Source organism: Squalius cephalus (genome assembly GCF_949319135.1).
Source record: "Squalius cephalus genome assembly, chromosome: 14".
Taxonomy (NCBI): domain Eukaryota; kingdom Metazoa; phylum Chordata; class Actinopteri; order Cypriniformes; family Leuciscidae; genus Squalius; species Squalius cephalus.
The window spans coordinates 27,083,331-27,111,076 of NC_137135.1; the positions used below are offsets into that span (position 1 = coordinate 27,083,331).

Here is a 27,746-nt window from a genome sequence, read left to right on the forward strand (position 1 = left end):
TAAGGTCTATTTTGTTGGAAACCATGGTGGCTATATGCAAATTATTTTGCCCAACTTCAAAGTTCTCAGAAGCCAGGAGATTGTTTAAAATGCTGTGAAAAAAAACCATTTTGAAGTAAATATGTCAGACTTTTGCCATTATAATGGGTGTGGAATGCGCTCTATCTGCTTTGTCTTGAGTTCAACCGGAAACTACACTTCCCATGAACCCCTGCGAGCTATTGCTTCACTAGTTTCGTACCCGAGTTGACTATTCTTACAAATTCCGTCTCATGGACCTTTTTATTATTTAACATCACTCCACCGCTGCTGAGATGGCGGAATCTGCGTCTTGTCCGGTGTTTCAGCTGGGAAAACCGCGTTACGAGCAGGTAAAGAGTTTGTCGCGATGTTAAAGTGCATCTTTGTCTGGGCATCTTTGATGGGCGTTGATAAACAACATATGTGTGCAGATACCTTTGCATTGCTCCAGCACTGGACTGCGAAAGTCACCCGTTTCTCACGCTTTTTTGCGTTTTGCCTTTTGTCCATGCAATTGCATGCATTGCAATATTGTTGGCCGATGCAGTTGTTCGTGATGAGCGTAACTGAGGTTTTAGCACCGTTATAATAGAAACCCTTAAACATCAGATGCATGCCCAATAGCGTTTCTTTTTATATGCAAAAATCAGAAAATGACTTGGGGGAAGTTCTTTGTTTTTTTAAAAAAAAAAAAAAAAGCTGTTGAATACAAATTCACTGATCACTTTTATTTTTGCATTACGTGGGAGTGATTTCGCGGGACATTATTAAAGTTCACAATTTTTCTAGAAAGCTGGGGAAAAAATTGCCTCTCCTTCCTGTTTTATTTTCTTTCTAAAACAAATGGTGGTTATACACCGGATGAACTCAGATTTTCAAGTTTTGCCTTTTGAAAAGGGAGTTTTGCTAAACGATTGCAAATAATCGTCTCATCAATTGTGTTATTTGCGAAATCTCACGCGCTCGTGTCGGTCAAATGAATGACCATCTATTTAAGTCCCGTTGCCTCCATGGAAACACCGCGGTCATCCTAATTAACCCGTTCAGACCCAAATTATATTCCATGGAGTCAGGAATATGACCAGTTTATGAATACTGCCATAAATGATAATCAATCAAAAAATAGTGTATGATAATGTTTTAATAGTTATTTCTGATGCCCATATTGGTTTTTAACAACTTCTGATTAATCATGCTCAGGTTTTGATGGAAGTTTCAAGAACACACCTCACACAAAAGAACACAAAATATGCTAATGAAGAATTATAGTAGATTCAGGTTGTTTTTAAACAATTCTAGTTATTTTCTAATAGCCTATATCTCTATTATTAGACTAATAGCTTGAATTCCTTATTGATTTTGAATTGATTTCTAAATATTATAAATGTCAAGTCATCACCTTTATTTATATAGCGCTTATTCTATACAGACAGTTTCAAAGCAGCTTTACAGTGATAACAGGAAAATACTGCAATACATTCGATACAGTGTTGATTCAGTTCTGTTGGAAAGATCATCAAATATTAAAATATTCTATAAAGAAGTTCTTCAACAAAACAAAACAAATGTCATCGTCCAGCTCAGTTCAGTTCTCATAGAACAGCATCAGTAAAGTCAGATAATAATAATACAATAATAATAATATTGTTGAATATTAAGTGTCCCCCCATAAATGTTCTAATAATATGTTATAAATATATAATACTGTAAACATTTAGCAGATACAATAAAAAATAAAAATAGTGGTGCAAGTAATGGTGCAAAAATTATTTCACTTAATTTTGTAGACGGGACAAAAATAGTAGTTGATTATTACTGAAATAAAATGTGTTTTGCAGTAAATATAATACAACTGTTTTCTTGCATTTAGACCCACTGTCCATTACAGTGTGCATTACATTACAAATAGTGTGTCGTTAGTAATATATTATGACTGCACTGCGATTCATCTAAGAAAACCTTTCTTCCACATTGTATTCAATGGGCAGGATGGTAGGGTATAATTTGCCTTCCCTTTGTTAGTCTCATGGTTATATATGTTATCTCTGAATGCACCTCAATAAAATGTTTATTTTAGTGCAATCATGAGTTTCATCTGATTATCATCCAGATGATAATGAGTCCAAATGAATCTGCTTTGGGTCTTCAGGGAATACTTCTAAACAAAAGATCACTGCCCTGCAGACAAGCTAGTTGAAGATTTCTGAAAATACATATGGTACATTCTTTTGCCTGAGAAAGCTCCACTGAGTATTCATTAGATCTGTGCCTCTCATCACTCTCTGCTAAGATTGGATCAAATTCGAATTGTTTTTTTATGGGCAAAATCCAGCACATGCGCATTAATGCACAGTTATCTTTTTATTGCTGCTGCTTTTAGGTGAAATCAATGCAGCTGAAGGGTATGGGTGTATGTTTTCTTCCTGCTCCATCTCTGCTAACTGTGTTGCATATTCTCTGGGGAGCAGAAACACATGCATAATTAACAAGTCTTCTCCAGCACACATGCGTTCACATAGCTCTCCGCAACAGCTTTGAAGCAAGTGTCTGTAACCCAGAAATAACGTTATAGCCAAGCCCATTCAGATCTGCAGCTCTCTTTTTTTTTGCTCTCTTCACCTTATGTTGTAAAATAAAATGGATTTCAGCTACAAAGACTAGTTAGATTTGCCACACAGGAGCCTTTTTCTCTGAATAAATCATTTAGAAGCAGTTGATTGAGGCTTCCTGTTTTTTTACTCCGTGTTCTTTGCCAAATAAACCCTTGGCATGCTCAACCATCGGGCCTCTGAAACAGTTGGCTCTCAGAAAAGCGCTTGCATTGCTCTCCGGGGTTCAGAGGCAGTGGGAATGTTGATGTAGGCAGTCGTCGCTCCTTTGAGCACACTCTGCACAAACTGTCAGTGCGTTGTCATTACATCCCTGAAATATTTCAGTCTAACTCTAAACTAAAATTAGAATACAGTCTCTTGACAATTTAAGGCACAAAGCAGCCAGTTTTAATCATTTTTTGGTTTGTGCTGTCAGCAGGTTCTCCTGTTTGCAGGTTCTGGCTGTAAGCTTGTTAAACTAAAGGAATGTTTCTCTTCTTCAGAGCACATTTCTTGGCAGGTTGAGACATTTCATTGACATCATTGATCCTTCAACTTTGTTTGTGACGGAGGTATGGAAATCTTGTCTATGTTATTGTAATTGAGGTGAATAAAACAATGAGTTGCGTTGAACTTTTCGTTCTTACATAAAATACACTGTAATTAAGTCACAGCTATGAAGAATGAATGCTGATTCTCATCAACTAATTAATAATTCTGTATAAGTCTAAGGTCATATCCCTTTCGGATTTCCCTTTCATCTCTATAGAGTCGTTTAAAAGAATGTATCAAACTCCTGGATGATTTCAAGCAAGGGAACCTTCCTTCAGGAATAACAGATCACCAGGTGACGTTTCGACGGATAACGTATGTAGTTGGCCTGGCCCGTATGTGGTGCAGTGTTTTATAACTGCTTGTATTCTGTGTTCAGCTCTGGGAGGCTCAGAAGGTGAAGCAGGTGAGACTTGTGGTCATTGTTCACTTTCACTTTTAAATGATGCTTAGAATTACAGTCACTGACTCGTCTCCTTTCAGGCCATCATTCACCCCGACACCGGTGAAAAAATCTTCATGCCTTTCCGCATGTCAGGTAAGAGCATATGAGGAGTCCAGAGAATTTAAAGCCTTTCCTACAGTGCCTTGCATTTCACAAAATAAATTCTATTTAAAATAAATGCTGTTCTTTTGAACGGTCTATTCATCCAAAAAAATTATATTAAGCAGCACAACTGTTTTCAACATTGATGATAAAGATTGAAGATCATGTGACACGAAAGACGAGTAAAAATCAGCTTTGGAATACATTTAATCTTAAAATATCTATTAAATAAAAAAGTTATTTTAAAGCTACACTGTGTAAGATTCGGTGAAATTGTTTATGACTACCAACTGAATATTACTTTCTAGCCCCTCCCATTCCAAGGGCGTGGCCATATTATTTCAAATCTGCCGGCAGTCGCGAGTAATCTCCCCCTCGCATTCGTGTAAAAACGTGAAAGGCGAAGCTTGAATTTCCAGGTATGTCCCTCTTTGGCTAATGTATTTTCAAGATGGAGGCGCAACATGGCTGCCGCCATTCGAACGACTCGCTCGTATGTATTCTAAATGGCAGATTCTACGCTTACGAGAATACTTGATTAGTTGGTAGAAGTAAATACACATTAATGAGCACATATCATTTTGAAAGAACAAAGTGTTTTTTGCTATGAATCAACTTAAAAAATGACACAGTGTAGCTTTAAATTTCTATTTATTTTCACCTCCTCCATTGTAGTTCTGTAGAAAGCCTGCTTGTCTATTGTTGTCTATTAGTTTTACTGTAATCATCAGTTAAGATGTATAACCATTATAGATGCAGTTATGCATGTGTGCAACAGTTCGGTCATGCCATACAACTAATAATACAAGTGCACCATAATAACTGTTTAAAATTAAAATAATACATTTTGAATTAAGTGAGGTTATTTTACTCTGTTCTGATTTGTTGTTGCTCTTTTTCTTATCTGGATGCATTTCACAGGCTATGTGCCATTTGGAACACCAATCGTAAGTCTTCAGTTTGCTTGTAAAAAAAGATCAAAGTGCATATCAAAGACCACACACAGAGAGCAAACATGAGAGAAAGAAGCCAATCATTATTCTTGTGCCAGTGTTGACATCCAAATCCTCTAAGCATGAGAGGTGTTGGAGAGTTTCTCAAGTCTGTAATAAACCTTTGTTTCTATAGATAGGTGTAAATTATTAACCAGCGTATGGCTGTATACCACTGCGTCGGTTGCTAGTTAAATTGATAATATGAATTGTTAACTGATTCTCTTGCAGGTTGTTGGTCTTCTCCTTCCAAACCAGACTTTGGCCTCTACTGTGTTCTGGCAGGTAAAGTGGCTTATTCCCATCATTTGAGCCTCTCAATGCCAGGAAGCATAAAAGCTGGATCTGCATCATCATCAGTATCCCAGCAGCCACTGTTTCACAGAAATACGTAATTAGTCTAAAGTAGTCCTTAATCAGATTTCCTTCATATATTTCACAGAAAATAAAACATTTTCATCAACCATTAGTTGAAATGTCAAGCTAATCCAGAATTTCTCTCCTACAGTGGCTCAACCAGAGTCACAATGCCTGCGTGAACTACGCCAACCGCAATGCCACAAAGGTACGGTTTGAAATGGTCTTGTAATTCAGGTCAGGTTTTTGCAGATGGTCATTCAGTGAAGCGTTTCTTCTTCTTGATTCCATTTGAATGATCATTGTTGTGTCCTGAGGGCCAGACGTCTGTTGCTGTTCTGCGTCTGACTGTGGTTCAAAACCACAGAGTATTTTTTTCAGTGCACAGCTTTCTGTGGAACATTTGCCGAACCTGAATGTTGATGATTGTTTTTTCCCCCCAATGTCATCTTTAGCCAACACCAACCTCAAAGTTTTTTCAGGGATACCTGGGAGCCGTCACCAGTGCCGTTTCAATTGCAGTACGTGAATGATGTGCAAGTTTTGTCTGAGATTCATTTTATGTGTGATTTGTAATGTAAATGTACATGTTTATCATTGTGAAGTAACCTCTAAATGAGCTGTGAATAAATGTTTTCCCTTTAAAATTCTATTTAATATGAAAACAATATTTTATATAAGAAAATTGATTTATGATTATAAAAATATCTAATACCCATCAGTGGTAGTAATGTTGTAGTATACCATAACATCTTGATAACCGTTGTACAGTTTCACGTGTAAATTACATTTAAATTATCCTGTAATATTCTTTCTTGTAGGTGGGTCTGAATGTACTTATCCAGAAATCCAGCAAATTTAACCCTGCCACCAGAATGTTGATACAGAGGTTTATCCCCTTCCCTGCTGTAGGTATGTCCTTATTAATACAGTATTTTGATCACTCTGCATTGCATAAAGCTCCCCCTGCTGTCAGTAAGAAAGCATGACACACATTCTTTGAGGTATGTAAGTTATATGATGCTTTTGAAAGGAGTCTCTTATGCTCATCAAGGCCGAATTTATTTGATCAAAAATACAGTAAAAACAGTAATATTCTGAGATATTATTAAAAATGTTAAATAACTGTTTTCCAGTAGCAATTTCTCCAGTCTTCAGTGTCACATGATCATTCAGAAATCAATATGCTGATTTGCTACTCAAGGAACATTTCTTATTATCAGTACTGAAAACAGTTGTGCTGCTTAATATTTTAGTGTAAATTGTGATACATTGTTTAATGATTCTTTAATCAATAGAAAGCTCAAAATAGCATTTAATTGAAATATAATTTTGTAACATTATAAATGTCTCTATATTGTTACTTTTAATCAGTTTAACACTTCCTTGCTGAATAAAAGTATTAGCCTAAATTATTTCCACACAAAAAAATTAAAGGAAAAAGAAATGTTACTGACCCCAAACTTTTGAATTTAATCAAGTACATTGCACTGGTGAAAATAATCTGATATAATCTCCATTTCTAGTTGATTCGGCAATCTATAAAGATGAACAAATCTCTTTTCTCAGAAACTGGATGTCATGGTTTTGTTTAGCATGGATGGTCATCATTAAGACCTGTGTATGTTTTACTTCTCAGCCAGTGCGAACATCTGTAATGTGGCTCTAATGAGACACAATGAGCTGTCTGAGGGAATAGATGTGTTGGACAGCAACGGGAATGTAGTGGGATCCTCACGGATAGCTGCCAAACACGTGCGTATGTTAGTTATACAGTTGGGACATCCCACTTTGATTTGTTGATGGCTCTTTTGCCTTGAATGTTGTTTTTTTTTTAGCATTGTTTTATTTTCAAATCTATGCAAGTAAAGCTGTTATTATTATATAGCTATTATTATATTATATACATTATTTTTATTCTTACAAACCATTTTGCACTATTACATGAATTTGCAAAAGTAATCTTTTGGGTTTTTTTTATGCATTTTTTTATCAGGCACTGATAGAGACGGCTCTGACGCGTGTAGCTCTACCGCTGCCAATCTTTGTCCTTCCACCAATCATAATGGCCTTCTTGGAAAAGTATGAAATGGCTTGCTTCAGTTGCATTTAAATTCAACTCTGAACAGGAATGAATTGTTATGAATTATTATATAGTATTGTAATAGTAATTAATTATTTAACTTCTTATGAAATAATTGTTTAATAGAGCGTCATGAGAGTGTGTTCTCACTGTCCTCCACCAGGCTCCCTCTGATGCAGGCCCATCGCAGGATGATGCTGCCTGTGCACAGTTTAGTGTGTCTGGCCGTCTTTGGCCTGTCCTTGCCACTGGCCATCAGCCTCTTCCCACAGATGTCAGAGGTACCGCAGCAACACTGCATCACTTCAACACAATTGCTGCAGCAGGTTTCATTTTGTCTGTCGACCTCTTGCCATTAATCTTTTCAGATGTGTGTGTGTGTGTGTGCTCTGAATAATAAATATTTTAGCTGGGAATTGCTTGCTAATCATTCTTTGCTCCTCACAGATCGAGGCATCTCACCTTGAACCGGAAATTGCCATGGCAACAGATTGCAAGGTGCTGACTTACAACAAGGGACTGTGATGAAAGAGAGAGAAGTTTAATCAGCTGTCTGAGATTGCCATGGATGTGTAGCATAACACGTGCAAACAGTATTGAGGAGGAAAATGCATTCTGAGCAATAGTAACCCTTTCCTGAACTGCTGAGCCATTTATCCGTTTTTATAGAACTATTAATGAAGTAATAATTACAGTATTTACCATTTTACTGACAACTACGACAGGGAGGAAACAAGGCCTTTTATTAAATGGTTTTGTCATATAATAAGAAAAAAAGTTATATATTAATGTTGATAAAACTAATTATGAATAATGAGAGAGTAGTTAAGTGGAGCTTTAAATTATTCTGTTGTTATTATATGGTCAGTGAATGCACTTTAATGAAAATATAATTGTAATTAACTGTTTATTTGCATGTCACACTTAATATTTTTCAAAACCCTGAAAAAATGTCTATTTTTTGTTGTTTTTATGTGTACATGGACATGTTTTTTTGTCCGCAAGTATTAACATTTTAAAACTATTTCTATTGCAATATTACCACACAATTATATGTTTGAAAATTGTACTATTTCTGAGGCTCTGTGGTCTATTTAAACATTGAATATTTTTTATAGTTAGGTATTAACTTTGAATTATTTTGTTTAATAATGTAGTTTTGATAAATATCATTTTCTTTTTGTTTGATTTTACTATAATTCTTTTCAAATGATTTTCAATATATTTTATTTTACTTTTGTTAAACAAAATTGGCTTAATATCAAAACACCATGTTGTTTTACCTTTACTCAAGTGAAAAGAGCTTATAAATAGGACATACTGGATACAAACAGCAGTATAAAACACACACATCCAAAATAATCGCATTTCCAAACCATAAATCAACATTTCTCACTCATATCCCTCCTGTTTCTTATTCAGCCGTTTGTGTTTCACAACAATCCTCCAAGTCAAAGGTTCAGAATTCAAAAAGGATGAGCAACATTTTTGACATTCCATCTCATGTTTTTCCATCTTATCCGTCTCTGAATTCCCGCCAGCAAAAGTGGATTTTGAACTAGGAGGTTGCATCAACACAAACAGCTTCATATAAAAAACCTTCATCGGATTAGAAAAAGAACGTCTGGCTTGAGCGACAGTACCATACGGTATGCAAAAAGTCACGCTATAAGCGTATACATTCACAGTACAAAACGAGCATGAGTCTGACTTGAGCACAAGCAACAGGCTAGTCCTTCCTTCCCATTCACTTAAAATTCGCATTATATGGTTAAATATACAACGTTAGACAACATCTTGCATATGCAAGAATGATGCATTAATAATGCAATATATATCATATATCTATTTGAGGATCCTTTGACATCCGTTTAGGCAAAGACTGGGATGTAAGCACTACAAGCTACATGACAAAAACTTTTCAACAAGTGCATAAAAAGTAACAAATGATTCCCAGGATAATTCAGATGACTGAGGTTATTTTAACATGTAACATGCATGACCACTGTGGGGACTGAGAGTTTAGAAGTTAATTCCCTTTTACGCTAATCTTGGATCAATATTCTTGTTCCTTCTTTCCAATCAATAAAACTGAGCTTTGATCAACCTCAAAGTGCAACTTCTATGAATACTGTATGGCTAAATAAAAACACTGGGAGTGTGTGAAGGGTGCGAGTGTGGATGAGTGGGACAAGACCCCGCTTGGGTTTGGCCCAGGAGGAGTTCCTTCTCCCTGGATAAACACGGTCTGCTGATCTGCTGACTGTGGGAATGGTAGAGCCTCATGAAGGACAAAATAGAGTGAGCCAACCACAGAGTTGTTACACACCACAGAGCGATCTGCAAAGAGAGACACACTTAGGATAATGCATTAACATGTAAAATATGCATGTTGTGTTGAACTGCGGCACAGATCTCAGACCGAAATACAAGTCACTTGCACTCAATTGCTTCCTTACCTGCGCACAATTGAGCTCAGAGTAGAAAGAAGATGTCTCAACGTCCAGATATAGAGGAACAGACTGTGACTCAGCACAACTGCAGAAAAAAGAGAGAAACTGAATATTTCACTATGTAACAACATTATGTAATGGATGTATTTCATCCAAGTCAAGTCACCTTTATTTATATATATATACACTTTTTACAATACAGATTGTTTCAAAGCAGCTTTACAGTGATAACAGGAAAATAATGCAACGAAGTTTGTTTCTAGATGAAAATAGCGTCATAGTTCATATATATGTATAGACGCTCTGGAGAAAACCGTGATGTCATCGTCCAGCTCAGTTCAGTTCTCATATAATGGGGTCAATGCAGGCAGATCAATAATATTGTTGGAGATTACATGTGCATGTGCAAATTTGACATTAGCTTGCAGATTTAAAGCATGGTGTACCTGTATGGTCTGGTGTTATGATCCGTAACAGTGTCGCACCAGGACACTAGACCCAGGGTGAGGGTGACACTGGCCCCACCGGAGAGGAACAGCACACATAGACTCAGCAGCAGTGTGAGGAAGGCAGAGAACAGCGTGCTGCAAGACAAAAAGTGAAAATAAAAACCAATGGATAACACAGTTTAGTTTCTGATACGTATAAGGCATAATTATAATCATTATAATTACAACATTTGTTTTACACTCATTATAATATATTTTAAACTATATATTATTTATATTATATATTCAATTTCATAATATTAAAAAAAATATATAGCATATTAAGCTGAAGTATATAATTAATTTAAATGATTCATAATTATATGTATACACACATGTATTATATAAATAAGTATAATATACTGTGTTCATTTAAAAAAAAACATTTTACATTATATCTATCTACAACAATTTAATGTTATTTATACACAAGTATATTATGTGTATAGCTAAATTAATATTATTTAGTTAATAATTTAAATTGAATACAATTTTATTTTGCTTAGATAACAATACATAGTTTCATGTATTGTTGTTATTTGATCAAATATGCCCATTCAAGTTTCTACTGTTATGTAGATATATAATTTTAATGTTTTGTTTTTATTTTCTGTAAGTCCCATTATCACTCACTCGTCATGCCGTCGCGAGAGGTAGAACAGGCTCCTCCAGCCCTGAACTGCGCCGTACAGCACCGTGAACACACCGACAAATGTGGCGAACTGGCAGGCGGCCAGTGGACCCCATTGTTGCACCACCAGATGAGTGACCGCTTTGGACTCTCCTTCGCCCACCGTGAGGTTCTCCGTCCTCCAGAAGCCTTGACTAAACAGCGCGCACCTCCCCTTGAAAGCGGATCCGTTGAGGGCGAGCGGCACGACCACCAAGAGTCCAGCGATAACGGACAGGGTGTGGGCGGCGCAGTGAGCCAGCAAGAGTCGCCGATCCAGCTCCATGTACTCGAAAATTAGTTTAGCCTATGGGTTGAGGAGTGTAGCTTACCTGAAGGAATCTCGATGTTTGTTTTCGACAGTAAATGTAAACTGTACAGTGGAATTTTCCAGCACAACATAGAGAGTGTATTTGTGTCTGGACTCCTCCCCTCGGACGGCGGGACGGTTACACAACGGTTCAGCTCGAGCTCTGCTCTGACTTTTGACGGGCTACGCGTGACGCTGATGACGCACTCTCATCACACGTACGCGTGAATATCGAGCTGAAATTTTAACTGACTTTGTTTTATATCAAATATGTGTGTGTGATTTATTTCATTCAACTGTATATTTACAAATGTGAGCAAAAGTGGCAAGTGGGTGTTGTTGGGGGTTTTCCATGACAACGGCAGCGCCACAGCCACACCCCTAAAGCTTAATTCGGTCAGTGGATCAGCGCTGCGTTATGTAAGGCCGATTACAGCCCAAACATACAACAACCCACAAATGGGTCATCCGTCAAATGGGTCATTTGACTCTAAATCAAACATTACACTAGCTGTTCTTACCAATGGAAATGTCAAAAGCGGCCTGGCATTTATCAGATCCACTTTATATTCCCAAAAAATGCAAGTTTTAAAACCCACCACCACCAGCTTTTAAAAGAAATAAAACGAAAATGTGACAGCATCAAATTTAGAAACGCATGACATATTGAGTCATTGAATTTTAAGAATGTAAATCATTTGTGTTCGTCCCATCATAATGAGCAAAGACTTAAAATCGTAAACAGTTCGGACTCGGGATCAAGTAGCCTATTTGTTTTACTTTCTGACATTCATGGAACAAGTCTATGGAATATATCTTCAATTTCTTTATTTTGTTTGATTTTTTTTTTTTTTATCCATAAACAGCTCTTTCACATTTCTTAGTTGAAACAGACTCAGCTTCTTAAATCTCTTTAACAAATATGCGACAGATTCCAGAAACAGAAATGTGTAGCCTACTTATTGAGGTTTAATCAAATTTTCCTAATCTTGTCATTTTGCTCCCTTGTTTGTTACATGTGGAGTTTTGGATAGATGCTCTTTAATTTTCCCCTGAAATGTAGTTTCATTAAGTATTTTTAAAAATCGCCCAACCTTTTTTTTTTTTTTTTGGTCATTTAGTTTATTAATTCACTGAACATAAATGTGATTGTGTAAATCTCTCATGTGATGTTGCGCTATTAATATTCTACCGGCAGGAGGCAGTATTGTGAATTATACTGCAGCAACCATATCCACGAAGAAGAGTGTCAGAATTGTTTCTTTAGCGTCCCAACAATATTTTCTTCATTAAACTGGCTTCTAAGCCGACTGCAGCCAATTTAAAGCTTTAAACGCCATGGATGAAACGGTAAAAAGTATACTTAGCATGTGTTGTTTCCTTTAATATGTTATTAAAGTGGGGCAATTTACTGCTGCATGCTGTGATTGTGCGCAGTTCAAGTTCAATGAAAAGATCTGGTTCGATTTCAAAAAGTTATGTGACTTTTTTAATTATCTAAGCTCGGTTGCACGCCCTCATATTTTGTGTGCCCGTTTGCTTGGATTTATTTATTAGCAAGAGTTTAGATGTGTGATCAGTGTTAAAACTCTGATTGGAAAAACAGCTTAGACCAGCCTAATGTGGTTTGTTGGTCTCCCTGCCTGGTTAGGCTGGTCTGCTTGTGGTTTTAGACTGGGTACTGGGAGGGTTTTCACCTGGTCATACTGGGAGACCAGCTACACCAGTTTGGTTTGGCCAGGATGGGAGACCCTTCTAAAACCTGCATACACTGTTTTGACAGATTGATCTCCTAATGCAGAGACTGTGGCTATATTGAAGTGTCAATAATGCTGTAGTTTTATGTTGTCAACACTTACAACTGTTATGTGTGGCAGGCTTTCGATCCTACTGCAGGGGATGATGGGTCAGAGGCAGCGGCCGGTGCTTCGTCATGTTTGGGAGCCACTGGAGGATCATCTGGTTCCCGTTTGGACTCACAGCTCCAGGACGCCATTCGGTTAAAGACAGAGGGGAATGGTTTCTACCGGGAGAAAAATGTGCGAGCTGCCATCGGACGTTATCATCGTGCCTTGCTCGTTCTCCGTGGCCTGGACTCTGAGGTGAACTCTGTCCTGCAAGGGTTTGGGGCTCAGGTGCCTAAACTGAGCCAGGAGCAGGAGGACCTGCTGAGGAGCACGCAAGTAGACTGCTATAATAATTTAGCAGGTTTGTAATCCTTACAAAGTAGTACTTTGGCAATGTGAGATGGTAATGCTGTGGTACCGAATATCACAACACTAAAACATTATAATTTTGCAGACAATTTTAGCCGAAGCGACTTTTTAAACATGTTCACAGAATTTCTTATTGGACAGGAATTATCATAGTATTATTATTGGTCGGACTTATTGGGTTATTCAATTCCTATTGGTTTAAAACCTCCAAACCAAATGGTTCCATTTCTGTCTATCTCAGCATAACAGTTTCCATATTCTTACCAGGATCCTATTATTTGCTTTCAGCCTTTGCTGGTGCTTATCATATCACCTTGACCATATGTTACAACCTTTAACCCTTGCATTTTCCAATGTTAGTCATACAAGAAATAGGAGATAAGAGTCCTATAAACTTGGTCCTTAATCTTTGATGTAGGATCACTCATTTCATGACAACCCATAGCACAATTCAAGATCTTGCTTTTAATATACACTACATGTTTATTTATTTTTAAATTTATTTTGCAAAGAAATTAGTTCTTTTATTCAGCAAGGACACATAATTTAAAGTGACAGTAAAGAACTTTACATTGCTACTAAAGATTATGTTTTTTAAATAAATGCTGTTCTTTTCAACTTTCTATTCATCAAAGAATCCTGGGGGGAAATGTAGCACTGTTTCCACATGTTTGGAGTAATGGCTGCTGAAAATGCAGCTCTGCCATCACAGGAATAAATTACCTTTTAAAATATTTCCGTTTTTACTGTATTATGACCAAATAAATGCAGCCTTGGTGAGCATAATAGACGTCTTTAATTAAAAACATTAATAAAAACGGCATTCTCCGTTTGACCTATTTCTGTGTCCCACAGCATGTTTGCTGCAGCGAGAGGTGGTGGACTATACCCGTGTGCTAGAGTACAGTCTGAAAGTGCTCCATTGGAGGGCAGGGGACATTAAGGCCCTGTACAGAGCTGGAGTGGCCTCGTTAGAACTGGGTGATGCTCCGGCTGCTCGACAGTACCTCATACAGGCCAGCAGAGGGAAACCCAATGGTAAAAACCAACCACATCCCACACCTTTTCTAGTCTATTTTTATTCTTTCCTAATCCGCACCATGGGCTGATTTTCAGGCAAACTATTTGAAGGGGCATCCATTTGTAAATTGTGTCCGAAACCGTTGTGGATGTTATCGAGTGTACTCATTCAATTCCACATTGCACCAGCCAATGTACACTCAACGGCTATCTTTCAAGTTAACTGTATTAGTGAACAACGTAGGTTGTAGTGATTGATGGTTTAGGGGGCCATTTCAGATTCAGCTAATGATTTCCCTCGATTCAATTTCAATCAAATTATCATTGTTTTGTTATAAACGCACAGAGATCTATTTGAGCAAAAAAATCTAAAGATTTTTAAATCCGGGGTCGTTTCCTACACAGGATAGGCTACTTGTTGCAATTTAATTGTCTGTGTACATATGGATGTCAGATCTTTTGTCTCGCTATTTTTTCAGTCTCATCAGCAACGTTAAGAGTAAGTCAAGTTAAAAATAGTTTAAAAACATGTCACAGGACCCCTGCATTCCCTTCCATTCCATTTTCTATATTTAAATGCTAGAAGGTGTCCTGTGTGAACAGTAGGGTTGGGTACCGAAACCCGGTTCCAATAGGGAACCGGTTCCGACGTATACGGTAGTAACCAGACCGAATAAGAACGAAACTTTCGGTGCCTGACGTTTTTTTACCGCCCCCTATAAAACATCTCGCGGCACGAATGATCCAATAATAAAACATCTCCAGTTAACCAGCAAAGCATTCATTTAGTTCGTTTGTTAAATAAGAGACGATCTAGCGCTGAAATGTGTTTTTTTAAATGAAGTGATCAAAGTGCTCGTTGCCGCTGCGATCAGTGGCGCGGATACAGTGTTTTCTCGTGGCTCGCGCACACCGCACTTCACTCGGACGCGCGCTTCAATACGTTGCGGAGATCGATCTATTTATGAGGCGCCGTCTATATGATTATGTGCGCGGAGAGTTTGTGTGTGTGTGCTCGCGTCTCAGATGAGTATGTGCGCGGAGAGTTTGTGTGAGTGTGTGTGTGTGTGTGTGTACTCGCGTCTCAGATGAGTATGTGCGCGGAGAGTTCCGCGCGTCTAGTGTGTGTAGAGTTTGCGTGAGCGACTTTAGAAGTTGTGCACTTCATATGTATTAGTTTGAGCATTCAGCAGTATACATGTATGTGTGACTACCTAGGGTTTCATATGTGCGTGAATGAAGTTTGATTTAAGCCCTAGACGGCGCCTCATATCTATTCGTTCTGGTGAAATCTCAAAATATAATGGACACAAAGTGTCCCTGCTTGATATACAACCACTGATGAGCATAATCGGTTTAAAAAATAAATAAATAAATAAAAAACTACGAATGCGGATTAGAACCCAAAACCTCTGACACGCTTGACTAAAGTTCAAGTTCAGCTGCAGTGTTCCTCTTCGGGTAGGCCTAAGTCTAGTATTTTAATGCCAACTGCAAATCTTGAATATCAAGTATGAAGTATATCAATATCAAGTATATTTATATGAGGCTATACTGTGTGTGTTAAATATTTCTGCTCAGTGTCAGATATTTCTCTGTTTTGTAAAAGTCATAATATGAGAAGACAAAATTTTGATCTTAACTCAAGTGTTTTGTGCTACATCAGTAGCCTTTTAAAGGGCACAATTTTTCATTTAATCAGAAAATCTTTTTCAGAAAATCACACACACACACACACACACACACACACACACACACACACACACACACAGAGGTATTATTTTTTTGATAAAGTGTGTGCAGTTTAGTTTTCTTAAGTACCGTTTCAAGAACCGTTTAAGCACCGGAACCGTTTGAAAAATACCGAGTAGGTACTGGTATCGGATAAAACCCAACCAATACCCAACCCTAGTGAACAGGCATCTAAAAATACACGGCTGAATGCCACACAGAATCGGTTAATCAGTGAAAATGTTCTGCATGATACAGGCTGAAAGTGTGCAATGATAGTCGTATGGAAATCATTAAAGTCACTCCTGAATCTGATATAACACAAATAAAGATGGGAAAAGCCAGACAAAGTGTTCCCCGTAAATTATTTGCCTGGTAATTTAATTAACCAAACTGTCCACAGTACTGCTGTGTAACTCAAGATGTATTAACTTTTATTTAAAATGCATAACTACAAATGTTTGCTTGTCCTATTAGATAAAAAAAAAAAATATGTGTGAATACTATTTGAAATACTTTTTTTGTAGGTGTCAAGAAGTGTGTAGTAAAAAAAAAGTCCCCTAAAAAAGGTTTGGAACTACTGGTCTAATGAATATGCTTCCAGGGGATTTCTGATACAGTTTTCTCAAGGGATTCAGCATGTGTTGGATTTTGAGCCTGTTACGTAATGTAGTGTTGTTACATTTTGTGGATTGATCCATTTTCTTTCAGATTTAGTAAGATCAAACGCTTTGCAGCTTTCGATTGAACTGCTCGGTTTCACATCAAATTCATGTCAATGCTTTGATTAAAATTACGATGCCATTCATTTTATCCTGTTCTCCATTTCTCAGATGCCGATGTAAAGAAACAGCTGCAGCGAGTGGAGGAGAGACTCAGCCAAGACTACCAGAAAGAGAAGGCACTGTACAAGGGCATGTTCAGCAAACAGAAACAAGGCGAGGAGCAGTTAGCAGAGGAGAAGACACAGAAACTGGTCTAAATGGACTAATACATGACTCAGCAGGAACATACGTCAAGTTAAATGAACTTCGAGTTGAAGGAAGTGGGATGTTTTGCTTCAGGGCGTGGATAATTTGCTCCATATGGCATTTACTGGTGTTGAAGGTCCCATTGGCAGGATTAAATGTGTGACTGAAATCTGGTGCAATGTGGCAGCTTGAAAGAGAATTTTAATGCACTTCAAATGCATTGTAGTCTGGTATTGTATGGCTAATGTGCTGTCAAGCTGCTTCTGTGATGCATTGTTTCTTCCAGCTGTGGCGTGTTATTTCTGTTCTTTTCATTTTTCAGATGAAAGTTGTCTTGTTTTTTGTTTGTTCATCCTAATAAATATTTTTGAAAGAACCCAAAGCCTAATTTATTTGCCATTTGAAATTGATTACTCAAACAAGCTGTTGTTAGATTGTTAATGGATTATACTAATATGATTAGGGAAATGCTGTAAGACATTTATTATAAGTCTATGGCAGCAGAGTTTTGTTTGTGAGATTTAATCCTATTGTACCACAGAACTCTTCACTCAGCAGCAGCAGCCTATGCAGTCATTGCCAAGCAAATCAATAAGGATCATGTTAAATTTGAAATACTTTTATTGATATTTCATCATGTTTCAGCACTTTAACAATCTTTTCAAATTATTTCATATTTTTTTCAAAGTCCTGAGCATGAGTTTAAACAACATATTTTTGTATTTGGTCAGTATATACTTTAATGTACTTTAAGTATAATATGTTCATAGTAAAAACAACACCAGCACCACTAGTGCACAGACCACAACACAGCATGGCATGCAGATTCTAAACGAGCAGAATGAGAGTAAATCGTTAGTTTGGAAAAGTTGGCAGCCTGTTTTCTCCCATTTTGAAATGTTCTCACTAATCTTTCTTTTTTGACTTGTGATTTTTATTGAAACTGAGGGACCTCATAGAGCCAAACACTTTCCTTCCAAGGTCGCGGAACGATCTGGAACGAGTGAGGGGAGCTGATGGGGGTGGCGAGGGTGAGAGGGATGGAGACGAAAGAGGAGAAAGGGAGTGACTGCTTCCCTCCAGGCTCTGGGATCGAGAGAGATGGAAAAGACTGGCGGTTGAAGAATGATGTTTCTCCTCCTTTCGCACCAGATTGCGAGCACGTTCAGAGCCTCGTCCTGCACGGCTGATCTCAAACGAGGAACGCCACTGATTGCTTTCTCGTTTCTGAGAATGTGGATCGAGAATTCCCTGAGACTCACTTCGAAATAATGCTCGTCTGGACAACCGGAGGCTGGAACTCCGACTGTCCCAACTTGTTCCTTTCTTTTTCGAGTTGTTCCCTCTTTGATCTTGCCTACTGGACGATGTTTCTTTCAACGAGGTGTGCCTCCAACCAAACCCTCCAGCTCTCTCATCTCTCTCGTCATCCTCCTCCTCCTCTCTTCCCCAAAATCGTGTTTCAAACCCCTTCCAAAACTTTCCACCCTTTTTAGGTGTTTGAGTGCTCATTTCATCCTCCCATCCGGTGCCGTAGTCTCTGCCCGAATAGCTACTCACCGTGGATGCACGGATGAGTTCTCTGGAGGCATGTTTGCCCTGGTAGAGCCTCTCTCCATCCCCACTCCTCCTCCAGCCTCTATCTTGAGGCCTCCATCCAGCCCCTGCATTCTGCCTGAGGGACCCTCCACGAGGTCGAATGGGACCCTCCAGTGGGGAACTACATGGATGAAAGCGTGGAAGAGAGCACTGAGATGGGGAGTCACGCCGAAATACTGACAGCTGGGCAGGAGTGAAGGGTGAATTTGAAAGTAGCCGAGGAGGGGAGTGGACTCTGGTGTGGGAAGAGCCTGGAGATGAGGCGGGATCTGATTGATTATGTGGGAAAGGTAGGATGGGAGAAGAACGAGTAGGCGTGGGTCCAGAATTGTCCGAATGAGGGCTACCTGACTGCGATGTCATTGCCGAATGGCAATCCGAGTGGGAAACTTGTAGGCGATGCTGTTGAGATATGTAATCCTGTCCTGTGCCTGCACCTGTCCAGGCATTTGATGGTGGTGTCAGATTAGTTCGTTCTAATCCAAAGGGGTGGTGAAATGAAGACCGGGAAGAGTGCAGTGTAGAAACGTTACTTGGAGAAGCAGAACCTACACCTCTTTCTCGTTCGTTCCTAAAACATTCTGTATCCAACTCCACCCCCTCCTCCATCAAACCAAGCACTACAGATCTTGGCAGTCCAGATACACGAGAGATCTCACATACAACTGCAGAGTCCTCATTCATTTTGGGAGGGCTTTCTGAAGCTTTGACAGGAGGACAACCCTCTGCCTCTTCCCTTGAGGCTCCACTCCAGTCTAGAGATTTGGAGAATCCCACTGGACTAAAGGTCTTTCCAGTTATCTCCAGAGACCCACGATGGTTCACTGAGGAAGGGCAGGTGGAGATCCTTGGTCTCCTACTCCAGTTTGGAGTGCTGGTGATGGTGGAAGTCGAAGAGGAAGGGGAAGCAGTTGGAGTGACTAAGTTGGCGGAGAGATGCCCACATGATCCTGAGACCTCTTCTTTCAACTTTTTAGCATCAAAACTCAAAGTCTTGTTCAGGTTCGGATTTAGGTTCAAATTCAGATTCAAGTGGAAGCTGATGTTGAAATCCTCCCCTGTCACGGAGGGCAAGTTTCCGAGGTTGATGGAATTGCGACTTGCATTTTTACCAATACTGCTGAGGCTGACTCTCGCTGAATTGCCCAGGATAGACTTACAAGGAGTCGCACTACCTCCCGACAGGCTGGAGGAGGAAGCACTTCTTGGGTGGAGTCCCTCATAACCTGCAATGTTTATTTGGGGTCCACGACTGGAGGTTTCAGCGGCCACCCTGCAGTGATGCTGATGGACTAATCTGTTGATGTATTTCTCCAGCTGAGTAAAGGAAGGAGAGGCTGGGGGCTTCACAGGAGGTTGATCAAGCCCTGGCTCCACAGGCTGCTCATTCTCTGGACTGGGCGAGAGGCGGGTGGGGGAAGGTTCCTGGCAGGTCGTGAACAGGGGGCTCTGGAGGGCCACAGCATGGAGTGGACTAGGGTAAGGGTACACCTCTTTTGTCTTCCGAGAAACTAGGTCAGAGCAAAATTTTGGATCCAGCTGAATCTGTGGACTGGAGTTGGAAGAAGGCAGAAGAGAGCCTGGGTGAAACCCTCCCAAACTGGAACAAAGGTCTGTCAGGACCATGAGGCTATTGAGCTCAAGATCCCCTGTTCATAAAGAATAAAAAAAAATATTATTATTTACATTCTCCTTATTTAGTATACAATAAATTATCTACTTATTTTAATTAGAAGCATAAAAAACACCAAATTATTACAAAAAGAACCTATGTATATACATTATCTATATATGCGTATATACTATAAATAATAATTGGGCATTTTACTTTTTTGTTGTCCTTTTGTTTTGAATTCCTATTCTCATTAAATGCTTATTACTGTTATATAGGATTAATTTGTTACAGTATGATTTATAATATTTAAATTACCTTAAATGTACAACAAACATTATCATCCTGTGTAAGTATTTTTAACAAATCTTGCTTATATAAATAGGCAAATCTTTTGATTTTTGAAAGACCTCTTATAGCACAGATTTAAGATCGATCATACCAGTCGAAAAGGGCCTCCTTTCTTGTTTCTCCACTGTGCCCCCAGGACATTCTGTACTAAGAGATTCAGCCTCCCTCCAATGATTGGCACTATGATCCAGTGAGCGAGGCCTACGGCTGACTCTCACTGACCCTCCAGGAGCCGCCTCGCTGGATACAGAGTAACAAGAGTCTGACAGAGAACTTCCACTGACCGAGTAAAAACCTGTGGACAAGAGAATGATAGATGAAGTTAAGAGTGTTAGGGGGAGAAGTGCTTCAGGGGTGACACATGATATAAATGATGGGATTGCCATAAAAAGCTAAGGTTAATGTTTGCCAAAGTAAAAAGAGAACTCCCAAAAACTCAGAAACTGTGTGTCATATTGAAGTTAAGAGGTCAACACTGAATCATTTGTTTCAAAAAGAGCCCCAAGCCATCCAAGCTATGAGTCATACGCTTGTGTGAAATGTGTTACAATTTCATGCAGGGCTCATTCTTCAGGGATGGTTTAAAGGATGACTGCTTTTGATTTAGACATTTCACATAGTTTCACTGACTGATGAATCTCTACAAAGTTTATCTTTTTTATCAAAGTTTGCTATAATTGGTGTTTTGCTGTAAGCACTTTGTATTTCTAAGAAGAGCTGAACAGTATTTTTTATATACTCTACCATTCAAAAGTTTAGGATCAGTACTTTTTTTTTGGTATTTTAATTCAGAAAGGATGCACTTGACTTTTCAGATAAATGCTGTTCTTTTGAATGTTCTATTCATCAAAGAATCCTGGAAATAAGAAATGTTTCTTGAGCACCAAATCAGAATATTAGAAAATTTCTAAACGATCATGTGGCACTGACGACTGGAGTAATGATGCTGAAAATTCACTTAACCAATCACAGAAATAAATTACATTTTTGAATATATTAAAATAGAAAAGTTATTTTAAATTGTAATAATTTAAGGTTTAACATCTCTTCATCCAGGTTTTGACGAGCACTGCTGTGCTGAATAACATACAACACCAAGAATAGCCAGCTGTGACTAAATAATTATATAATGCTCCAAATGCCAAATACTAAAAAGGGAAACAATACTGTGGAACAATGATTAATCACACAATTCACTCTCAGTGAATATAAACAGCTTTAGAAAAGCACCTCAGCGCAAGATATTTCAGAGGCCCTAAGGTCCAAGTATCCAGACAAAAATATTTTGAAGTGCTCTTTACAAAACGACAAAGGTTTATTATTGAGGAACTTAGAGAATCAGCACCTGAGCTGGGTCTAGAGTCGCAGTCAAGCGGTGTAGTGCCAGGGAAGTCTGGGGTTTGAGAAGACAGCAGATCAGACGGGACGTCCCAGGACAACGTGGACCAGCGTGAGCTTATCCCCTCTCCTGTAGTGCCGAGGCAAGACAGATCAGGGTTTGCAGAGGACAGGCTCTGAAACAGATGGAGGGGTCATGTTACTACAAGATACGGTGATAACACAAAGACCCCGTTTACACCTGGTATTAACATACATTGTACTTGTGGCTAAACGCTAATACAATTGTCAATTGACTATTTCAATAAAAAAGAGGTTTTAGCAGAATGGTATTAATAGAAATAACCATCTGATTGAATATGTACTACATAAACATGCACACATCACTGAACATCAATGCCTAATATAAACATAGTGACAAACAGATAACGTGCAATTCTATTGCAACTTTATTTTTTTGCACTTTATCAATTGTAAAACACTGACGTAGTGAATGATTCATGTAGTCCTGAAATCAGAGATCCTATCCTCGAAATATGATCACAGCTGGTCACTGGAGATGCATTTGAGATGCATGTTAACCAGGTGTAAACAAAAATTTGTCTCGGCCGACCAAATCACCCAGACTCATACCAGCATAGAAATCATATAACTTTATGATGTCTAAGACTGCTTTTCTGAGAGGATTTTAAAGGACTAATAACTGAGAACAATCAAGGGAATGCTTTGGCTAAAGTTCACTTCTGCTCAGAAGTTTTAAATCGCTTATCTGCATGAAGTGTTTACTGGGTTTAGCTGTTTGTGATCCCCAACCTCCCCCCATCGCAAGGAATCTCCCCTTGCTTCACTTCTAAGGAATCCCATCAAACCAAGTGACTATTGTGCATATCCTGTTAAGTCCGATCAACCTTCTGTCAGACTTTTACGCAGACAATGCAGGTGATGCATTGGCGAAATGAAAAAAGCTGGGGGAGGGAGGTTAATAAGCAGAGAGTGGAGAAAGACAGATGATGAAACAAAGAAGAAAAGGAGAAAGGAAGGGGGGATAATGGGTATTGAAAGGCAGACTTTGACCAGGCTTATCTCTGCTCCAGCAGTTTACCCACAATTACTGTCTCGGACTCTAAAACTATATATGGAAGGGAAAACATACGATGTAAAAGTGAGGAGGCGGGGGGGTGAAGGTTGAATACTCATGGAGGGGAGCATAAAGCATAAAGAGAGTGATAAAATGAAGAGTTTTGAAGAAAAGTAGAGAGTACGGGGGATGGGTTGCCTAGTGAGACAAACAGCATTTAGGAGGCATCTCTTATGTGAGACCCCCCTCCCAACCACCACCACCACTCCTGGATATAACTGCCTCCCCCACTTCACTTCAGAGAACTGTCAGGCCTCTCTTCTCTTCCTGCCCTCTCTCTCCTTCTCTTTCTCGCTCTCCTTCTCCTCTCCTCGCCCACACATCCGATTTAGCAGCAATACTTTAACTCTCTCTTTACTGATGGAATATGAACAAACACGTGCATTGACACTTCCACATGCATTGGACAACAAACACTTGTTTCTCACTGTGGTACTTCAGTTGAATTTTTCGAATGCAGAGCAAAACTGCTTGAAACGATATGCATTGACTTGACTATCACAAAACATAAATAAATTAGACCCTAATTCGTTCACATAAACCTATGCACACATCTAGACAGAATCTATACTGCATTATCGTGGTATACAGTTGCAATTTATTTCATTTCACCGGGAAGGGGCTTGGAAGAAGCATTTGCTCAATAGGGGAACCTGATATGGGTCTCACCGGGGTGCACTGGCCATTTTCCAGCTACCGATCAATTCACGAAGGAGTGCTCTGGCACATGGAAACTGCATTTCATGAGGCTAATGATGCAAATGGACATAAAATAATGGAAATAATGAGGTGAATATCCAGTCTGGCTATCAGCTCCATTGACAGAGGAATTACTCATTCAATTCCCACACTGACACAGTAAAATGGTTTAACGTCATATTATAATAACAAGGTGAGTCTTGAGGGAGGAAGATGGAAGACAGCTTTTCAGCCACTGAATGAGCAATCAAACCTTTGACTGAAAAACGTATCATATTGTAATAGTCTAATAAACCAACGGCAGTTAAATGAAAGACTATATGCATAGTAGCTATGAAATCAGATACTGCATTCAGCCATTGCGCAGCAGTCCATCCTAGTGAGGGGTTAACATATCAGTTGCTCTGCATGGTACACCCCCGTTCTCCATTTCTCTGTCCATTTCCGTCCATCCTCTCTCTCCCTCAGCGGGTATCAGAGGAGAGGTGATATCTGTGACGCCGACAACAGAAACATTTTTCCATGTGGTGTTTATGCAAATGGAAGTTACGTAGGTGGAGAGGCAACAACATCGCCCGATGATGACTCACACTTTTGTCTCATGATACATATTGCTGTTTCTCATCTGCACATTTTGCTAGACTGAATGACTACTTGTAAGTGTCCTTTAAAAGCCTTTTGAAATTGCGAAAACAATTTTGTATGCCATGAAAGAAAATGCTCTTAATCACATCACTTTGATCTTGGAGATCCCGGATAATTATATAAATGCCCTATAATAAATGAGGGATATGAGAAATGTGAGAGATGTATGAGTTAATTGCCACTATTAAATGTATTTCAAATTTTTGGCTTCACTTGAGTTCACTTGCACACTGCCCCACTGTCCATTATATAAAAACCCACAATGGTGCTTCTATTGTCAACTCTCACATACACTTCCCTCCTTCTCCCATTACACAAGCACATACCTAAACAGCACCTGTTATGTGTCCTTCATACCTGGTCAAGAGCCCTGCCTCATCACCATGACAAAAATCAACATTTTGTTAGTAAAACATTTTGTCTGTCCAACATACAGACAGTATGTGTAGATTAATAGGAGATTGATGTCATTGGGTAAATTGTGCCACCCTCTTAATCTACAATACAGTGCATTATTTGTCACATGACCATATAAATTAGAAAGAGCCCTTCCTATACAGCTGCCTACTTTTGAGAGATGCACATGAAAAAATGAAAAAGCATTTTTATGCAAAAAAACAAAATCTCTTAATTTGCATGCCAAAGTAATTTTTTTACAAGACAGGTGAAATTAATTTAACATCAAAGCAAATTTATACAGATCTAAAAATATATCATGTATGTTGGTGAATTGCCAACATATAAAAACATTTTAAAAATGTATCCAAATTATTTCATTATTGAATAAAGCAGTTTTCCCAAAATGGGAAATTGTGGAAACATATTACCATTACTTAAAACTACAAATACAACTGCAAAATGTTAAAAACGTGTTGAATTTAGGGATACACGATATATCTGCCACCATATCAGTATCAGATATTTGGCCGATATATTAAAGCAGAAAAATAATGAATTATTTCCATCAGCTGAGACACTTCAGATGCCACAATGGTTTTTAATTACTCACAAAATATGATTGGAACCACTTCAAAAAAAGGAAAATACAGTTAAGTGCAACATGTGCTGTCATTTAGGCTGTATAGGCTACATAAAATTATAATGAGAACATTAGAATTGTGTACTTGGGACATGGCTTTTGATGGTGAGACTTTTGTTTTTGTAATCAGGCTCTCAAAAATTATACAAAAATTTAGATTTAGATTTATCTGACAATATATCGGTTATCGGCTTTCAAATATAAAGAATTATCGGTATTGAATTAAAATGAAAAATTCGGAATATTAAAGGATTAGTTCACCCAAAAATGAAAATTCTGTCATTAATTACTAGTCGTTCCAAACCCGTAAGCCTTTTGTTCATCTCTGCAACACAAATGAGATATTTTTGATGAAATCCGAGAGCTCTCTGACCCCTCCATAGACAGAAATGCAACGACTACTTTCAAGGCCCAGATAGGTAGTAAAGACATCAGTTAAAATAGCCCAAATAGTTGTGTTCCGAAGACGTAATTAATGACAGAATATTCATTTTGGGGTGAACTATCCCTTTAAGCATTTTTCTCTGGCTGGTTTCTGCAAAAATATACCACTGGAATGAGAGAAAACATTTAAATAAAAAGTTTGAAAAAAGGAATGAGATAAATTTATTAGTAATTTAGTTGTGTAAAACATATTGATTCAACTTACCCCCAACATGGGGCAACTACCTTTTCCCCCCAAGAAGTCATATTTCTATATTTTTATAGATGCTTTCTGACTACATTTGATAACAAACATATAATAAGACATATTTTTTCATTTCTCCTTGCCTGTAAGACAAATTAAAAATGACACAGCTTACCCTGCTGTCCCCCACATGACTCCACTAAGAGGCATTTTGTATTTTTCAAAGGCTCAATCAACATGCATTGTGTGTAGTGCAGTGGCCTAAAATAGCTATGCACTCCAACTCAACCTTGACACGTTGAAGAAAAAGGTGTGTAGCCTACAATTCTGAAATGTAAACAGTCAGCAGCAGCGTCCTGTATAGGTGCACTGCTCATGCAACCTGAGCTCCACTGGATGCCAGTGTCACCAAAACGTTTAGCAGGTGCCACCAGCAGGGTTCCACCTCGACGACGAGATCAAAGTTACAATTACAAGGAACATTATATTCCTGTGGTATTTTCCCACGTCCCCACTGACCTGTTGCCTGCGGGAGGTTGCGGCACCATCCTCGGCGGCGCTTTCCAGTCCTTCCCCCTGGTGAGCGGGCGCTTCATTCACGTCCAGTACCGCATCCACCATCTCCAGCTGTCGTCCTCTAAGAAGGTCCAGCTCCATTATGCCGGCCAGAGTGGCTTTCAGCCGCTCTCCGATGCGAACCCGATCGCTCCCTGACCATAGCGAATTCACACAACCGCGGCGTCCGGCCATTGTGCGCGCAAAATCGGTTTTCAAGGCAGACACTCACTATGGTCGCCGGTGAACGGGGAGAGCTCACTCACTGCCCGCCTCTAGCCAGAGTACCGACTGTCAATGCAGCGCGAGCGCTGTGCGACATGAGCAGCACCAGAGCCGACGCTTAAAATTCAGAGTCCGTAACAATGTATCTTTGCGGCTCACGAAAATGCAGAACGGAGGCAACTCAACTTTCGCTAGGAGGCACATGTAACAAAGGCATACTTTCAAGGTCTTAATTTACAACCCAGAATAATCCATCCCCTCCTAACCATTTTGAGGCACTACAATCATCACGTCAGCTATTCGGTTCATGATGATGATGATGATGATGATGAAGATGATGTGAATTGAATCATATGCGACAGTCTTGCACACAGCTCACTGCTGTAAAGAAAAGAGTATGAATGGGGCGGAGTTAGAACGTGAAATCTCGCTGCTGATTGGCCGGGGAAGTTTTCGAACAGAATTGACTAGTTTTTTTTTTAAGAGGAATGTGAATCTTCTAGTAGTTGGTACGATATGTTCAGACTGTATTATATAGCAGCTAATAGGCTTCTGAATAATATTTACACGCAAAAAATGTAAACTTGATTGAGTTCATTTATTAAATTGAGGGACTGAACATAATTCTGTGTTGTACAGATTTTTTTTTATTCATCCCAATGACTCGATTTAATTTGAATCGTTTGAATTCAAAGATTCATTCGCGCGCTTCACAAGCGAGAGATGAGCGAAAAATGATTCAGTGCATGAAAAGATTCGATCATTTCAAACATTTTCACGTTCTCTGCTAGTAGTTGAATTATGGGGTCACTTTCAAATACGCAAATAAAGAAAAACAAGCGATGACCCAGATTGTGATTTATAACGAGTATGCAGTTACTTTAGTGACGTATATTAGCCTACTTTGTGTACTTT

At 38.9% G+C, this 27,746-nt stretch overlaps 4 protein-coding genes across 4 annotated transcripts; 2 read left to right on the top strand and 2 right to left on the bottom strand.

Annotated features, from left to right (window-relative positions):
• The first annotated feature begins 224 nt into the window (after window positions 1–224).
• sfxn5b (sideroflexin 5b) lies at window positions 225–9,355 on the top strand. The gene is made up of 14 exons (XM_079892376.1): window positions 225–371; window positions 3,116–3,184; window positions 3,382–3,459; window positions 3,544–3,570; window positions 3,648–3,702; window positions 4,633–4,658; window positions 4,935–4,988; window positions 5,212–5,268; window positions 5,516–5,581; window positions 5,882–5,972; window positions 6,700–6,815; window positions 7,057–7,142; window positions 7,307–7,424; window positions 7,591–9,355. The coding sequence occupies exons 1-14, from the start codon at window positions 315–317 to the stop codon at window positions 7,666–7,668; spliced, it is 978 nt and encodes a 325-aa protein (XP_079748502.1). The 5' UTR covers window positions 225–314; the 3' UTR covers window positions 7,669–9,355.
• On the bottom strand, window positions 7,804–11,937 carry LOC307171016 (transmembrane protein 179). The gene is made up of 4 exons (XM_079892377.1): window positions 10,718–11,937; window positions 10,043–10,180; window positions 9,603–9,681; window positions 7,804–9,483 (listed from the first exon to the last, which is right to left on the bottom strand). Exons 1-4 carry the CDS (start codon window positions 11,038–11,040, stop codon window positions 9,283–9,285), a joined length of 741 nt encoding a protein of 246 aa, XP_079748503.1. The 5' UTR covers window positions 11,041–11,937; the 3' UTR covers window positions 7,804–9,282.
• Window positions 11,938–12,262: 325 nt separating this feature from the next.
• On the top strand, window positions 12,263–17,378 carry ttc9c (tetratricopeptide repeat domain 9C). Its single transcript, XM_079892378.1, has 4 exons — window positions 12,263–12,414; window positions 12,942–13,272; window positions 14,136–14,318; window positions 16,865–17,378. Exons 1-4 carry the CDS (start codon window positions 12,403–12,405, stop codon window positions 17,011–17,013), a joined length of 675 nt encoding a protein of 224 aa, XP_079748504.1. The 5' UTR covers window positions 12,263–12,402; the 3' UTR covers window positions 17,014–17,378.
• Window positions 17,379–17,607: 229 nt separating this feature from the next.
• On the bottom strand, window positions 17,608–27,216 carry LOC307171570 (uncharacterized protein). The gene is made up of 4 exons (XM_079893284.1): window positions 26,571–27,216; window positions 21,910–22,078; window positions 20,656–20,859; window positions 17,608–20,250 (listed from the first exon to the last, which is right to left on the bottom strand). Exons 1-4 carry the CDS (start codon window positions 26,799–26,801, stop codon window positions 17,909–17,911), a joined length of 2,946 nt encoding a protein of 981 aa, XP_079749410.1. The 5' UTR covers window positions 26,802–27,216; the 3' UTR covers window positions 17,608–17,908.
• Between the last annotated feature and the right edge of the window lie 530 nt (window positions 27,217–27,746).

Excerpts from the sequence above, each read along its gene's own strand:
- sfxn5b (XM_079892376.1), top strand. The coding sequence starts at position 315 with ATGGCGGAATCTGCGTCTTGTCCGGTGTTTCAGCTGGGAAAACCGCGT. Across the intron at positions 4,989-5,211 it reads CCTCTACTGTGTTCTGGCAG|TGGCTCAACCAGAGTCACAA; the intron begins GTAAAGTGGCTT and ends TCTCTCCTACAG. Across the intron at positions 7,143-7,306 it reads ATAATGGCCTTCTTGGAAAA|GCTCCCTCTGATGCAGGCCC; the intron begins GTATGAAATGGC and ends GTCCTCCACCAG.
- LOC307171016 (XM_079892377.1), bottom strand. The coding sequence starts at position 11,040 with ATGGAGCTGGATCGGCGACTCTTGCTGGCTCACTGCGCCGCCCACACC. Across the intron at positions 10,181-10,717 it reads CTCTCGCGACGGCATGACGA|CACGCTGTTCTCTGCCTTCC; the intron begins GTGAGTGATAAT and ends TTTGTCTTGCAG. Across the intron at positions 9,682-10,042 it reads CATAACACCAGACCATACAG|TTGTGCTGAGTCACAGTCTG; the intron begins GTACACCATGCT and ends TTTTTTCTGCAG.
- ttc9c (XM_079892378.1), top strand. Across the intron at positions 13,273-14,135 it reads CTGCTATAATAATTTAGCAG|CATGTTTGCTGCAGCGAGAG; the intron begins GTTTGTAATCCT and ends TGTGTCCCACAG. Across the intron at positions 14,319-16,864 it reads CAGCAGAGGGAAACCCAATG|ATGCCGATGTAAAGAAACAG; the intron begins GTAAAAACCAAC and ends TCCATTTCTCAG.
- LOC307171570 (XM_079893284.1), bottom strand. The coding sequence starts at position 26,801 with ATGGCCGGACGCCGCGGTTGTGTGAATTCGCTATGGTCAGGGAGCGAT. Across the intron at positions 22,079-26,570 it reads CAACCTCCCGCAGGCAACAG|AGCCTGTCCTCTGCAAACCC; the intron begins GTCAGTGGGGAC and ends CATCTGTTTCAG. Across the intron at positions 20,251-20,655 it reads AAGGAGGCCCTTTTCGACTG|GGGATCTTGAGCTCAATAGC; the intron begins GTATGATCGATC and ends CTTTATGAACAG.